Source organism: Lepidochelys kempii, chromosome 4 (assembly GCF_965140265.1).
Source record: "Lepidochelys kempii isolate rLepKem1 chromosome 4, rLepKem1.hap2, whole genome shotgun sequence".
Classification (NCBI taxonomy): domain Eukaryota; kingdom Metazoa; phylum Chordata; order Testudines; family Cheloniidae; genus Lepidochelys; species Lepidochelys kempii.
In genome coordinates, this window is record NC_133259.1 from 59,148,811 (window position 1) to 59,165,764 (window position 16,954).

Sequence of the window (16,954 nt, forward strand, 5' to 3'; positions counted from 1 at the left end):
GTTAGAAGTGCAAACACTGTGGTGGTATGTAATTTTATTTTTTCCCCTTCTAATCCAGGAATACAATATATGAAGCCACTAAAGCAGTTTAAGTATCAAGTCTCAGATTAATTGTGCAAAAAAAAAATCAAGAAACAAGAGAAAATGTAAACCTGTGTCCTAAGCTATAGTTATTTGTTTGACGCGGGGAAAAGATTAGATTTCAGGTGAAAGTTTTCATTGCAACCATCAAAGTTTATAAAAATTCTACATAAAAGGCATATTTTGAAAGTAATAAGAGACACACAATTTGAAGATTACCTGAAGATACTTACTGAAAGACTAAATTAAATCCAAACATGGTAAACATTATATCTAAATAACCCACAATTCCAACTGCATAACTCAGTTTATAGAGAAGAAGAAACCACTTGTAGACCAACCTGTGGATCAGAGAAAAGGAAACATACTGAAGATCTCCAAAATCTCATACAGTATCGTATCTTAGACTGCAACATCTTTTTACAAATTCAGTTTCCAGCAAAAGCAAGTTTAAAAATGTCCTTTGTCTATATTCAAAATGAAACTGGGATTAATATCCATTTGGACGGAACCTCCTTTCTTATCACAAGAAATTGGTGTATCACCACACAGGCATATTTAGCAAAATGACATTACCGAGAAGGTACCCTGGTAATGCTCCACCAAAAGACGACTAGTGATCATTAGGATTTACTGCTGTGAGTAGTCGCTTTTGAAGTAAATGATAGTGCTCAAATGGAGCTACTCACTGTAGTAAGCACCACGCTGTAGTGTTTGTGGGGTGAGGCCCATAGCTGAATATAGGAGTTAAGATACACATATATGGTGGTTTCAGAGTAACAGTCGTGTTAGTCTGTCTTTGCAAAAAGAAAAGGAGTACTTGTGGCACCTTAGAGACTAACCAATTTATTTGAGCATGAGCTTTCATGAGCTACAGCTCACTTCATCGGATGCATACCGTGGAAACTGCAGTAGACATTATATACACACAGAGACCATGAAACAATACCCCCTCCCACCCCACTGTCCTGCTGGTAATAGCTTATCCAAAGTGATCATCAAGTTGGGCCATTTCCAGCACAAATCCAGGTTTTCTCACCCTCCCCTCCCCCCCGCCACACACTCACTCTCCTGCTGGTAATAGCCCATCCAAAGTGACCATTCTCTTCACAATGTGTATGATAATCAAGGTGGGCCATTTCCTGCACAAATCCAGGTTCTCTCACCCCCTCACCCCACTCCAAAAACCACACACACAAACTCAATCTCCTGCTGGTAATAGCTTATCCAAAGTGACCACTCTCCCTACAATGTGCATGATAATCAAGGTGGGCCATTTCCAGCATAAATCCAGGTTTTCTCACCCCCACACCCCCATACACACACAAACTCACTCTCCTGCTGGTAATAGCTCATCCAAAGTGACCACTCTCCCTACAATGTGCATGGTAATCAAGGTGGGTCATTTCCAGCACAGATCCAGGCTTTCTCCCCCCCCCCCCCGCCCCCGGGAACATACACACACACACATAAACTCACTCTCCTGCTGGCAATAGCTCATCCAAACTGACCACTCTCCAAGTTTAAATCCAAGTTTAACCAGAAAGTCTGGGTGGGGGGTAGGAAAAAGCAAGGGGAAATAGGCTACCTTGCATAATGACTTAGCCACTCCCAGTCTCTATTTAAGCCTAAATTAACAGTATCCAATTTGCAAATGAATTCCAATTCAGCAGTTTATCGCTGGAGTCTGGATTTGAAGTTTTTTTGTTGTAAGATAGTGACCTTCATGTCGGTGATTGCGTGACCAGAGAGATTGAAGTGTTCTCCAACTGGTTTATGAATGTTATAATTCTTGACATCTGATTTGTGTCCATTTATTCTTTTACGTAGAGACTGTCCAGTTTGACCAATGTACATGGCAGAGGGGCATTGCTGGCACATGATCACATATATCACATTGGTGGATGTGCAGGTGAACGAGCCTCTGATAGTGTGGCTGATTTTATTAGGCCCTGTGATGGTGTCACCTATGGGATAGATATGTGGGCACAGTTGGCAACGGGCTTTGTTGCAAGGATAGGTTCCTGGGCTAGTGGTTCTGTTGTGTGGTATGTGGTTGTTGGTGAGTATTTGCTTCAGGTTGCGGGGCTGTCTGTAGGCAAGGACTGGCCTGTCTCCCAAGATTTGTGAGAGTGTTGGGTCATCCTTCAGGATAGGTTGTAGATCCTTAATGCGTTGGAGGGGTTTTAGTTGGGGGCTGAAGGTGACGGCTAGTGACGTTCTGTTATTTTCTTTGTTAGGCCTATCCTGTAGTAGGTGACTTCTGGGAACTCTTCTGGCTCTATCAATCTGTTTCTTCACTTCTGCAGGTGGGTATTGTAGTTGTAAGAAAGCTTGATAGAGATCTTGTAGATGTTTGTCTCTGTCTGAGGGGTTGGAGCAAATGCGGTTGTATCGCAGAGCTTGGCTGTAGACGATGGATCGTGTGGTGTGGTCAGGGTGAAAGCTGGAGGCATGTAGATAGGAATAGCGGTCAGTAGGTTTCCGGTATAGGGTGGTGTTTATGTGACCATTGTTTATTAGCACTGTAGTGTCCAGGAAGTGGATCTCTTGTGTGGACTGGACCAGGCTGAGGTTGATGGTGGGATGGAAATTTTTGAAATCATGGTGGAATTCCTCAAGGGCTTCTTTTCCATGGGTCCAGATGATGAAGATGTCATCAATATAGCGCAAGTAGAGTAGGGGCTTTAGGGGACGAGAGCTGAGGAAGCGTTGTTCTAAATCAGCCATAAAAATGTTGGCATACTGTGGGGCCATGCGGGTACCCATAGCAGTGCCGCTGATCTGAAGGTATACATTGTCCCCAAATGTAAAATAGTTATGGGTAAGGACAAAGTCACAAAGTTCAGCCACCAGGTTAGCCGTGACATTATCGGGGATAGTGTTCTTGACGGCTTGTAGTCCATCTTTGTGTGGAATGTTGGTGTAGAGGGCTTCTACATCCATAGTGGCCAGGATGGTGTTATCAGGAAGATCGCCGATGGATTGAAGTTTCCTGGGGTGAGGGAGTGAGAGAACCTGGATTTGTGCTGGAAATGACCCACCTTGATTATCATACACATTGTGAAGAGAGTGGTCACTTTGGATGGGCTATTACCAGCAGAAGAGTGAGTTTGTGTGGGGGGGGGCGGAGGGTGAGAAAACCTGGATTTGTGCTGGAAATGGCCCAACTTGATGATCACTTTGGATAAGCTATTACCAGCAGGACAGTGGGGTGGGAGGGGGTATTGTTTCATGGTCTCTGTGTGTATATAATGTCTACTGCAGTTTCCACGGTATGCATCCGATGAAGTGAGCTGTAGCTCACGAAAGCTCATGCTCAAATAAATTGGTTAGTCTCTAAGGTGCCACAAGTACTCCTTTTCTTTTTTCATATATGGTGCTAACTTTAACTTTCATCCTTACTCATTTACATTTGAAGTTTGATAAAGTTCACCAACCAAAAGCATATTTAGGTACCTAAATAAAAGGGGCTTGATTTTTTTCTAGGTGTTATTCAAATGTAGCAACGTGATTAATACAATGTCTTAATCTACAACTATTAAATGGCCTTTGTGCCATTTATTAAACTTTGTGAACATTCCCCACATGGACAGAAATTGCCACCAGTAAAGTTTGATGGTGAAATACAAAGGAACAACCCACATCTGCAGGAGGGTTACCAGCTGTCAGGGAAATACAGAAAGTCACTTTAAACTACTGAGAGCCTAGAAGTCTGTGTTACATCATTACTTAAAGTATATTGACAAACCAGAATAGTGACAAACCACTACAAAATCTATATTGGATCATTTGTACAGCACTGAGCACAATGGGGCCTAGATACTGATTTGGGCACTACTGCATTATAACTAATGTATAGCGATGATGATTTTGTTCTCATTTACAGCACTGTAGCTCAGGAATAATTCCAATTCAGTGAACAGCTACACGGTTATAAAACTGGGGTAAATAAAATCAGAAATCAGGCCCATAATCAAAAGGCCATATCCTCAGTTGATGTCATGCCATTGAAATCAACTGATTTTTAAAAAAATCAATTTACATTTAAAAGTAACTAATACTAAAGTTCTTGAGCCAAAATCTCTGAAATCAATGGAGTTACATCAGTTAAGAATTTGGCCGATAAGCTTTAGGGTCACTCTTAAAAGCCTCTACTGAAAGTCATGGCATTGAATTCAGTCCTAGATAAATCAGCCATAAACAACTGACAATGACTTTCTAAAAATCTCACTCAACAGCACAAACAAAATGGATTAAACTTTTTCATCTTTTTGTCAATTAATGCTGGCAAACTTAATAATTTATACTTGCTCATCTCTGCTTTTTAATTTGCCTATGGTAATCAAATATTCTATTCCAGATTCTTTACAATATGTAAACATTTTAAACCCACTGAATAGTCAGCCCTCTGATGTTAGCACTCTCCAGGACTCCTACTCATTGATCATGAATTTGGTACTGGGAAAACTTGATGGTGATAGAGATAAAGCTATAATGACTTTAGTGTGTGTTTATAAAGTTTAAGAGTTTTAGCTCCTAATCCTGTACTGGTAGGATTTATATAAGGTTGCTGAGAATAAAAGAAACTGTGAAGAGACTCATTTGGAATGTGGATAAATTAAAAAACATCAACCCCCTCCCGCAAATGTTACCTATAACAGGTTCATAATTTCCTTATTGGAGGGAGGGAAGGGAAGGATAGGAATCTCATCTCTTAAACCTAAAATGAAATAATGTAGTGCCCAATCTTATTCCAGCTGACATCTACTGGTGTTTTGCTACTCCAGTGGAAGCAGAACTGAGCCTTTCCTCTGTTATAAGAAAAATTAGCGACTTTTTTTTTTAAAAAGGGAAATACAAACTTTCCCCGAAAAAAACTTTAATGTGAACCAATATTTTGTAAAAATTAGCATTTAATTATCAAGGTCTTGATAAAAGATTAAGTCATTTAAAATAAATAGATGTAAAAGATTGGAACACAGCAATTTGGATCAGACATTGATTCAGCTGGGCCTAAGCCCTGCACTTGCAGAGATCAAGGCCTTATACAAGGTGTGGGAAAGTCGGCTTCTCAACTATCAAAACAATATTGCTCCTCCCATCCCATGCACTTCCAGTTGCTTCTGGTGGGTCATTTAAATTACTCCGAAGTGGATCAGGAATAAGTTTTCTGCCCCATGACTACTCCATTCATGAGTAGATGAGACCAGAATAGGACAAAAGTTAGCCTGCCTCTGTCCACTGTCATGCTCTGACACACAATTGTTCCGTTTTGCCTGAGGTATGTCTTCCTTAATCTTGCATTCTGTCTGGGCTATCTCACAGGCCCCTGTGTAATGGCCTACACCATGCACTATGTCTCTGACCATGGTTAGGTGATAATGACAAAGGTCACCAACACCAGAGCTGTCTACGGGAGCCACCACCATTCGTCTTCAAGTATGTCTAGATTAGGAATCACAGTAACAGCCGTGTTAGTCTGTATTCGCAAAAAGAAAAGGAGTACTTGTGGCACCTTAGAGACTAACAAATTTATTTGAGCATAAGCTTTCGTGAGCTACAGCTCACTTCATCGGATGCATACTGTGGAAAGTGTAGAAGATCTTTTTATACACACAAAGCATGAAAAAATACCTCCCCCCACCCCACTCTCCTGCCGGTAATAGCTTATCTAAAGTGATCACTCTCCTTAAAATGTGTATGATAATCAAGTTGGGCCATTTCCAACACAAATCCAGGTTTTCTCTCCCCCCCCCCACACACACAAACCCACTCTCCTGATGGTAATAGCTTATCTAAAGTGACCACTCTCCTTACAATGTGTATGATAATCAAGGTGGGCCATTTCCAGCACAAATCAAGGGTTTAACAAGAACGTCTGAGGAGGGGGGGGGAGGGGTTGGAAAACAAGGGGAAATAGGTTACCTTGCATAATAACTTAGCCACTCCCAGTCTCTATTCAAGCCTAAGCTAATTGTATCCAATTTGCAAATTAATTCCAATTCAGCAGTCTCTCGCTGGAGTCTGGATTTGAAGTTTTTCTGTTGTAATATCGCAACTTTCATGTCTGCAATCGCGTGACCAGAGAGATTGAAGTGTTCTCTGACTGGTTTATGAATGTTATAATTCTTGACATCTGATTTGTGTCCATTTATTCTTTTACGTAGAGACTGTCCAGTTTGACCAATGTACATGGCAGAGGGGCATTGCTGGCACATGATGGCCTATATCACATTGGTGGATGTGCAGGTGAACGAGCCTCTGATAGTGTGGCTGATGTTATTAGGCCCTGTGATGGTGTCCCCTGAATAGATATGTGGGCACAGCTGGCAATGGGCTTTGTTGCAAGGATAGGTTCCTGGATTAGTGGTTCTGTTGTGTGGTATGTGGTTGCTGGTGAGTATTTGCTTCAGGTTGGGGGGCTGTCTGTAGGCAAGGACTGGCCTGTCTCCCAAGATTTGTGAGAGTGTTGGGTCATCCTTCAGGATAGGTTGTAGATCCTCCTTCCTCAGACGTTCTTGTTAAACCCTTGATTTGTGCTGGAAATGGCCCACCTTGATTATCATACACATTGTAAGGAGAGTGGTCACTTTAGATAAGCTATTACCAGCAGGAAAGTGGGGTGGGGGGAGGTATTTTTTCATGCTTTGTGTGTATAAAAAGATCTTCTACACTTTCCACAGTATGCATCCGATGAAGAGAGCTGTAGCTCACGAAAGCTTATGCTCAAATAAATTGGTTAGTTTTTAAGGTGCCACAAGTACTCCTTTTCTTTTTAGATTAGGAATGAAGATCAAGATACAATCAGGGTTACTTAAACCCAACTTTTTTTCCCTAATCTAGACAAACCTTAGCATTCATCTCTTGCCCTATCTACACTAGAATTAAAAAATGTGTGTTAAAAATATACCTTTTACTCTAGTCTAGGCAAGCTCAGAGAATCCTCTGTTGGGGTGATGCTGGCAGCTCCTCACCTCCAGAGCAGCAGATTTTTGCATGACTTCAGGAACTGGGGTCCTCGGCTAGTACCTATGCCTCGCCCTTTGCATGAGTGTGCTATGTGGAGACTTCTACAGGTTTGGAGCATCTGATCTATTCTGTCAGCATCTCTGATGCTTCTATGAACACCAGACAGGGTGAATGCAACCTCTGCATGTCATACAATGTAGTGTAGGATTGGCATGTGATCTGTAGTAGCCAATACCTGATACTTCAAAAGAAGGCAAAAGAACTACAGAATGCCTTCCAATGTTCAGGGGGAGCAAGCATACACACTGATACATGTACTCCTTTGTGGAGTTCAGCACGTTCTCCTCTTTAGTGGCTGGCACGTGAGAAGGCACAGCCATAACTCTGCATTCTACCCACCCCCTTCTTGCCCCTTGTAGGGCACTGTTCACCCTCACGAGAGATGGAGGAGCAGTCTCTGGCTTTCTTTGACTGCAGGGACTGAAATTCTGACTGGCCCTCACCTAAGCCATGCCAGTTGGAAGAGGCTTCTTGCTGCCTCCCCTTCCTATTGTGCACCTGTGTAAGGGCCAGGAAGAACATGATCCTAAAGTCCTAACATGGTCACATGTTATTTTTTGACTGCTGAAAGTGGAACCTAAAACTATAGTTCAGCCTCTTAAATGATCAGACCCTCAGCTACACAGGAGCTGCGACTTTCACAACATTTGAACAAAGATTAGCATTGTTACCTAATTGGTTAGTTATAAACATTCATATCTTAACCAATTTTAAAAGTGTACCTTGAGATTTTCTTTGCTAATTCTATAAGGAGATTGATTAGAATATAGTATTTTAATGTAATATCTTCACCAAAATTCAATCTAAAAAGAAATAATCTCTTCAAAGCTATTAAAGATACTATTCATTGTGTTCTACACAAATCAAACTGTTAATTTTATAGTAATTGCCACATATGAAATGTAGGAAAGTTCTATCAAGTAAATAGGAGTATAAAAATATGAAATCATGTCATAAAGCTACAAGGCCTAGTATCTGCAATATATTAATAATGCTGGAGGGTCACCATCTGGACAACTTCATATAATACCACATGTGCAATTGCTGGTAAATGGCAACTCTAGCATCTGGATCATATTATTACAAATTTTCCTCATCCACATATCATAGCAAGAGGAATTTCCTGACAAATCAGACAGCTGCCAAAAAGTAAAATGTTTTTCTCTTTATTGTACTTTAAATGAGCTCAAAAAGACCTGGAAGTGAAGTCAGCATTGGCGTCCTAGACAGCATTCCCATTTTCTAATTATACAGATGGAACAACAACTCACACAAACACACAATGATTTTTTTTAAAGATTATATTTGTACTCTGCCTCAAATTATCATTTTTTTCTGTTATGAGTAAACAAGAACTTATACTACAAACAAATTCAGCAAAAAAAGCATTATTGTGCTATTCCTTTTGTCTTAAAGCAAGTGGTGAAAAATGCATTTATAAAGAAAATAACTGTTAATAATTAGTATTTACAATTATTAATAATTGTGACAGAATGACCTCATCAGAACTTGTTAACTTGGCAACAGAAGCCAATGGGCTTTCTAAATGTCTAGTTTCCTTTGATGCAGACATATTCAGATACTTAAAACATGTGCATGAAAGCAGTAATAAATCAGCTATGTGGCATTTAAATTTTAATGTAATATGCTTACATTCAATTGTACGCCAGAAATTGGTAGAGATTTCTATATTAACCAAACCAAAACGACAATATTTTCAAGTTTAGAGGCATTACTTATTGGAAGAAATCAATTATTTGTTAAATATGCTACTTCATTTGTCAACTGTATTCCAAAGTACTCATTACATGGCAATCTTGCCACAGAGGATTTATGACTAGTAGAATAGACAATTTATATTTATATAGTCATATATGATCAGAAGCATCTGAAATGATTTGAAGACAAATATTCCTTTTCTGTCCTACATATTTTAAAACTTTGTATTATGCCAGAAGAAAGCATTTTTCTCTACACAGCTCATATATATTAAATATTAGTCAGTGGATAGCTTCCAAAAATAAGCAAATTCTATGATAAGAAGCAGCTCAGTGTCTGCTAGTCAGATTTTCCCTTGGGAAAAGACAGAGGGTCAAAACATTTGACAAGCTTTCTTACTATAGTCTTTTTTTCAGTTGAAGATTCCAGACCTGACTCTCTGTTCTGTCACATCAGTTTGACATTGACTTCGGTGGAGTCAAGTCAGTGTAAAACTAGTGTAATGGAATGGAAACAGGCCTGCTACTTGCACACTGAACTGATCACTTTCTGAAAATCAGACTCAAGATATTTTTCAGCTTGGATATGAAAAAAATGGAGGGATCCAGAATCATTACTCAACTTTGAAAATCTTGGACAACAAATTTAATTTATCAAGAAAACTAATCAGGATTTCATGAACTCTTATAGTTTCCTTCAATCTGCACCTCCATAATTTGGCAGCTAATTCTTATCGGCCAACTAGCATCTACAAGAAGTAATGCAGTCACCAGAGAGGACGACTAAGATTTATTCCAGCATCAGCAAAACCACTTTTATTTTTTTCCAGGCTCACACCCACGCTATTTTACATTTGACCATCTGGTGGCTGGCAATTTCTTCCCCTCATGCTAGAATTATCCACAGCTGAATTTTGGCTGGTTTGTTACAACAAATGCTCTCACTGCTTTGACAGAGGAGCTTTCCCCAGCACGCTCCTTTTTCAGTTGCTGGTCTTCTAAATTCTGAATAAACCTACAAAACCCATTTTAGAAGCTGCAGGCTGTAACTACATCCCGTGAATTCGGTAAGTATTTGGGTATTTTTCTCTTTGTTCTTTTTAGACACACTGATGCCCTTTCCTTCCAGGTTTGATTTTTATGCTCCCTTTAGCCTATTTCCCCCCAGGTTTACCAAACAACTGGTAGATTGTCAGTCCCCCCCAACTCTTTGTCTGACTCCTACCTACTACAGTCATGCAAAGATCTCATTAATGAGTCAGTCAAACACGCACCCCGCAGAGGACATACACATCCAGTTCAGAATAAAGGAGACAGAAAGCATTTAGAGGCACCTTGGAGGGAATAAGATGATTTAGGACAGCCTTTCATCAGAGTGCCTTCATACCACTAGGAATAAGAGTGCCTTTGTACCAGAGGCACTCTGGTGCCAAATGGTTATGCCAAACCAAACCATATGTGATGATAATCTTGTTCCCTAATCTCCTAGGAAAGGGAACACAGAAGAAGGCAGTTTCCACTCTTCCCTGCCCCCCTGTTTACAACCACCTTCTTTTTGTCATCAGACTAAAATTCCAAGCCTCAACTATACAGTTATTCTATTGGTGGAGGGTTGTGTGGCCTGCTTCTTTATCTGACCCCCTCCCCATTGCTCGTACTCCCTACGAGGTTAGCATTTTGTAAGCAGCATCAGGAACAAAAATATTTAATTCTCTCACATCTGTACATAGAATCTGACACACACAAAGTATGAGTAAACTACTCAGATACAAGTTGGATGATCAAAAGCTGGGTAGCAAGCAAGAGAAATACATGAGCAACAAGAGTAGAGAGCAGTTTTCTCTTTTTAATGTGTTGGTTTTGGGGTTGTTTGTTGTTTTTTTTAAACTAGGATTTAGTTAAATCTCACTGATTTGGTGAGATTACAGTGATATCAGTATGAGCACAACCTATAACCATAATAACTAGCACCTGACGGTATCTATATCTGGTGGTGATGCAAAGGCCTAAACCTGCCTGTATTTAGTTTTGTGATAGGTATTGTTTTGTTTTTAACTCTAAATGTGAAGTTCCCTGAGTGTGTTAGTCAAGTTAATCAAGTAATTCAAGTGCATTCACAGCCTCTGCTTCTCAATGAAAGTTTTCTGATCCGAGCTAATAAATCAATGTGTTGATTGGTTTCAGATGCTACATTCAGATTATTTTGTGTAAGAATCCAGCTAGTCAGTAAACTTTTATGTCCTGATCTTTGTCCCGGATATTATTGTGCTTCATAAAGTGGCTCAGATTCTGTTATCCATTACACTCATACAAATTTAGAGTGATTAAATGGATTTCAATATTCTTGCAAAGTCATAGTTAAAGAGGAAGTGAATTCTTTAAATTGATGAGACTTAAAGGGTTTACCAGTGGTGTGAATGACGTCTCCCCTTTCTTTCTGTAGTTGTCTAATACAGTGGTCTCCAAACTTTTTGATCGCGCACCCCGTCAGTAAAAATTTTTGAGCACGCACCCCCAATATATTATATACATGTACAACTGTACTACTGTACTAATATACTGTGTAAATTATAAAACATACACAAAAAATAGAAATTAAAAAATGATGAGATAAAGATGAAATAAACAATATTTTTAAAATGGTAATGTGATCGAATATGCTTTATTATTTTTTAAAATCTTGGTTTAACACTTTGTGATACAGCCTGTGCTCAGGGTGGGGTGCAGGGTCTGGGAGGGAGTTAGGGTGCAGGAGGGCGCTCAGGGTGAGGGTGCGGGAGAAGGCTCAGGGCTGGGGCAGGCAGGAGTGCAGGGGGTGTGCAGGTGGTTCTGCACAGTGCAGCACCACCCCCATGGCCCCGATTCTGGGAGCCACAATTCTGGGAGCTACCGCCCCTCCCCCCCCCGGCAGGCAGGGCCACCCGGAACGCAGGGGCTTTAGGGGCTTCAGGGCCCTGGCCTACAGCTCTAAAGCCCTTTTCGGAATGCGGCCCTGCGAACACGGGCCGGAGGATTCAGGAGGAGCAGGGGCAGCCAGTGGCCGGAGGGAAGCGGCGCTTTCCCCTTCAAAGCACCGCTTCTCTCTGGCAGGCTTTGAAGGGGAAAGTGCCGCTTCTTTCCGGCCGCTGGCTGCGTGGCTGCCCCTGCTCCTCCATGGGCCGGAGGACTCAGGGCCGCCTCTCTCTCTCTCTTTTTTCTTTTTTTTAAACTGGCGGTGCTCCTCCTGCCGGGCTGCCCTTTTGCTCCGGTGGAGCTCCTCCTGCTACGCCCCCCAGTCGATCATCTTGTGCACCCCCTGGGTTGCGTGCACCCCCCTTTGGAGTCCACTAGTCTAATACACAAGCATTTTAAAATGTTGTGTTTAAATTAGCTCACAGATTTTCGGTGATTCACAGAAATATCCTAAAAAGGATGTTTATGTGGCCAGTGATCAGATATGCCAAACCCGTGAAAAAAATGCAGAAATTGGGCTTGTTTTTGGCTTAATTGGCTTGTGGGTTGTTTGGTGGCTAGTTTGTGGCTTGTAGCTTGTTTTGCTTGTAGCTTGTTGTAGTTTGCTTCTTTTTTTTGATCGGCTCCCGGCAAGCAGGGGCAAGGGATGGCCAGCTGGGGAAGAGGGGAGAGAATCAAGGGTGCACAGGGGGCCCATCACTGTGCCAGACTCCATGCTTGGGGGGATCTAGTCACATAGAGTGTTGGGGTTCTTAGGGATTGGCTTGTTTTGGGCTTGTTTTGAAATGGGATTAGCTTGATTTTTGGCTTATTGTGAAAGTCGGGGTGCTTACTTACCACATGAAAGTTGGCAACTGTGCCACTGAAGAGGCCAATTTAAAAATTAGGTAATATGTGCCCGGACTTGCCATATGGGTGTAGAGCTATTCTTTTTCACAAGCTACAAGATACATTAATGAAAAATTCTCTGAAGTTATCTAATGTGGAATTAATGCTCTGCACTATCCACTGTTTGAGACTCAGTACAAGTAACATTAGCAGCCTTGCAAAAATAGATGCACATGGATGTGAAACTAAATTATTTTCTCAACTAAGCAGAGCATAAAGCAGAACTGCCACAGACAAGTCCAAAATTAGCTTCAACTTCTGGTGTGACTGTTTATGTAGAAGCAGATTCAGCTGCTTTTCACTGTGTTTCTGTTATTACTGGAGTTGAAGATCTGGCCATTGCCACAGGACTATGATTCATCACTTTAAAAAAAATACCCACATTTTGCTAAGCTAGAGATTGAGGTTGTAGTACAGGGGTGGGCAAACTTTTTAGCCCGAGGGCCATATCTGGGTGGGGAAATTGCATGCAGGGCCATGAATGTAGGGCTGGGTTAGAGGGTTGCGGTGTGGGAGGGAGTGCAGGGCATGGGAGGGGGTGTGGTGTGCAGGAAGGGGCTTGGGGCAAAGGGCTGGAGTGCAGGAGGGGGCTCAGGGCAGGGGGTTGGGGGTGCAGAGGGGTGCCACAGGGGGCTCAAGGCAGGGGGTTAGGGTGCAGGAAGGGGTGAGGGGTGCAGGAGGGGCTTGGGGTATGGCAGTGGGCTCAGGGCAGTGGGTTGGGCTGGGGGGTGCAGGAGGAGTGTGGGGTGCGAACTCTGGCCCAGCACTGCTTACCTTGAGCAGCTCCAGGGTGGCAGCAGAGCGTAATGGGGCTAAGGCAGACTCCCAGGCTGCCCTGGCCCTGTGCTGCTCCCAGAAGTGGCCGGCGCCACATCCCTGTGGCCTCTGGGGAAGTGGCGGGGGACAGAGGGCTCTGCGTGCTGTCCTCGCCTTCAGGTACCTCCCCGCAACGCTCCCATTGGCAACGGTTCCCTGCAGGGGGAGCTGCGGGGGGCAGTGCCTGCAAGCGAGGGCAGCACGCGGAGCCCTCTGCTCCCCTCCTCCCCCAGAGGCCGCAGGGACGTGGTGCTGGCTGCTTCTGGGAGCGGCACGGGGCCAGGGTAGGCAGGGCGCCTGCCTTACCCTTGCTGCGCTACAGGGCTGGCAATCCCGCAGGCCGGATCCAAAGCCCTGATGGGCTGGATCCAGTCTGCAGGTCCTAGTTTGCCCACCGCTGTTGTAGTATATTTAAAAAAATCAACCCCCCCCATATTAAAACCTGATTGATGCTTGTAGCTGAAGTGTGTCCTCTATAAGGTGAATATAAGATAGATCATATGAATGAGTATTAGGTCCACTAAAATCATCACCTACCTACCAGATAGAGTTTTAAATGTGATTAACTATTGGTTGAGGCTAAAACTTCAAAAAGTAGATCCTAGTAAGCAACACAAGACATAGGACAAGAGCTAGCATACTACTGGCATTTTTGGACACTGACAGAGTGATCCAGCACCAATGAACAGCTTTACAGTATTGTAAGGGAAAGTAATGAAAGGATAACTCAAAATGCATGTTCCTTAGAACTATGAGAGATTTGTACAGGCCAAAAGGGGCCATTATAAAAGCTCAGCAACTCAGTATATATTTAGTACTCAGTTGTGTGTTTGTACTGGTGGTGGGACAGCAGTTTCTCTACCTCTGAGAAACTGATTTCAACAGACAGTATTGGTATGAATGCTCAGAGCTGTGGAGTTCTTATTGACATGGAGCCAAATTCATCACTGGCTTACACCCATTGCAATCCATTAAAGGCTATTCATTTTGACAGCCCCTTCCATTATTAAAAGTTTATTACAGTTCCTTATTTTGTAAAGTGTACTTTTAGGGACTAATTCACCACTTCACTCTTCCAGTTTTTGCCATTGTAATTCCACTGAAATCAACAGAATTACTCCAGTATGAGGCTGAAGTAAGGCAGTGGTGAATCAGCCTCTTTCTATATTTTTCTGTCAAAACACGATGACTGTAAATCATATTAAACTGTGATTCTATCCTCCGTCAACCAATACAAGAAGAGAGGGAAAACTAGGGGATTTTCAACATACTAAATTTAAAATCTCTCCAAAACTGGTAAGTTGTTGGAAAGAGGTCAAGGAAGATTTAGGAAGTGATTACTGATGTCAGTGTGCACTAACTCCCTGGCACCAGAACTCAAGATATCAGTATACAAACTAATCAGGACTTTGGCCTGGATCATTCATTTCTATGGACAAATTCCCAGTGGGAAAGAGCTACTTACAAGAGATTCATTGGCTTCAGTGGACTTGCTCACATGCTTAAAGTTCTGTCTAAGGTACTTATAGGGCTCCCATTTCCATAGTATGTGAGCACTTCACAATCTTTAATGCAGTTACATTCACATACCCCCGTGAGGTAGGGTACTGTCTCTTTTCACAGTTGGGGAACTGAAGCACAGAGAGCCTAAGGTCCAGATCCTCAAAGATATTTAGGCTCCTAACTTCCACTGATTGAGGATCCGGGCCTAAGTGAATTGCCCAAGGACACAGAGCAATCTGTGGTGGAGCCCAGGTATCCTGAGTCCCAGGTCCAGTGCCCTAACTGGACCATCCTTCCTTCATAGTTAGTCATGTGAAGAAGTACCTTGCTCAATCAAGGCTCCAAACTCTCAGTGGATCCTTCTCTACATCATCCCTTCAGTTAGGTGTGGATGGTGACTTTGTGGAAGGGGAAGAGAAAGAGATGTAACATACCCTGTGAGAAATTCATAACCAACTCCCAGATTCCCAATCAGATGTTTGAGTTTACAAGGGCCGTGCTGTAATTTTTTTCCTACTGTTTTGTGTTTTGTTTTTTTAAACCCACCAAGGACTGAGTTCAGCACCAATTCGTATATAGAGGAAATCAAATTAGAGTTGCTTTTTTTCCTCGTGAAATGGTAAAAACTACTTTTCTTGAGAAAAAGAATGATGGCTCATTTTCTCCATCCATTCACAGCAGTGCCATTCTGAACTTAAGTCCTCAAGAAAGGTCTTGACTTACAATCTGTTTGAGAAAGAACTGATGTCTTGAGATGCTATGGCTCTATAACAGCAATCTTTTGACTGATTACTTACATTGTATGACCTGCAGTGCGTTTGCTTCCATTGAACGAGTACAATCTGTGCCACTACCAAGGCTGCAATGAGAATAAGAATCATCTCCATATGCATAGATTCGTGGCCATGGTGCTTTGCATGCATCTTCTGATGATGAAGTCTTAAAAGAAAATGCATAGAATTAAAATGTGCACACTAGATCCATACTTTTTTGACAATGAGAAGCTGGGAGGAGGAGAGCTGGAAATGCCGAGAAAGACCTGCAGAAGATAGTGAGCTAGCAAATTAGGTGTGTGTTCGCAATGCAATATGCCACTGCAGTTTTGGTCACTACATATGAAACTATCAAATCACAGAGCTGGAAGAGAATTACACCATGTGTATAACTGTAGTGCAGCTCTACCTGGAATACAGGTTTCTATCTGGATGCCTCAATAACAGAAAAATATTGGCAAATTGAAAGGCGTTCAGAGTAAAGGAACACAGATTATTAGCAAAAAGAACAGGAGTACTTGCGGCACCTTAGAGACTAACAAATTTATCTGAGCATAAGCTTTCATGAGCTACAGCTCACTTCATCGGATACATGCAGATTATTAGGGAGTTGGACTGACTTTAAGTACGAGCCAAAAGCTGTTCAGTTTACCTATGCTGATGGCTAATGGCGGTGAGGGGAGAGGAGGAAATGTCATAACAATCAACTTGTCCCTTACGCACATCAGAGAGGGAGAGGAATGGTACCTGGGGGCATAGTGGGATAAAATTAAAAAGTAGAAAACTTAGCATAATTACCAGGAAAAACTTCAGGACACTAATATCAATTAAATTCTTCCTAGGTAAATGGTAGAAGCCCCAGTGCTTGGGTTGTTTACAACTAGACTGACTAAAACAAGAGAGAAACCATCCTGCACTGACATAGATGCTCTAATAGGTCCTTCTCCTCTCTAATTTCTGTTGACCCCATTCTAAACACAGAGAGGTCACAACTGAAGCCACAAAGACAAATTCTCTTTCAATTTTTGATGTGTTTGCAAGAGGGTAAAATTCCAGTCGTCACATCTGAACTCACCCTGGCATTTTGGTTCCAGGTCAGATACAAAACTGGAAGGAGTCTTAAATTCTCTGCCTCTGTCTCCCTGTCTGTAAAATGAGGATGAGCTTAGTTATTTATCTTCCTTGCAAGGT

The 16,954-nt window shown here is 42.1% G+C and overlaps 1 protein-coding gene across 1 annotated transcript in view; it reads right to left on the bottom strand.

Annotated features, from left to right (window-relative positions):
* The window catches only part of RNF175 (ring finger protein 175), a 39,284-nt gene that overhangs the window by 8,363 nt on the left and 13,967 nt on the right, over window positions 1–16,954 (bottom strand). The window contains 4 exon segments of the mRNA XM_073343186.1: window positions 315–448; window positions 669–678; window positions 3,652–3,746; window positions 15,788–15,929. Of these exon segments, the coding sequence (XP_073199287.1) occupies window positions 315–448; window positions 669–678; window positions 3,652–3,746; window positions 15,788–15,929 (381 nt within the window).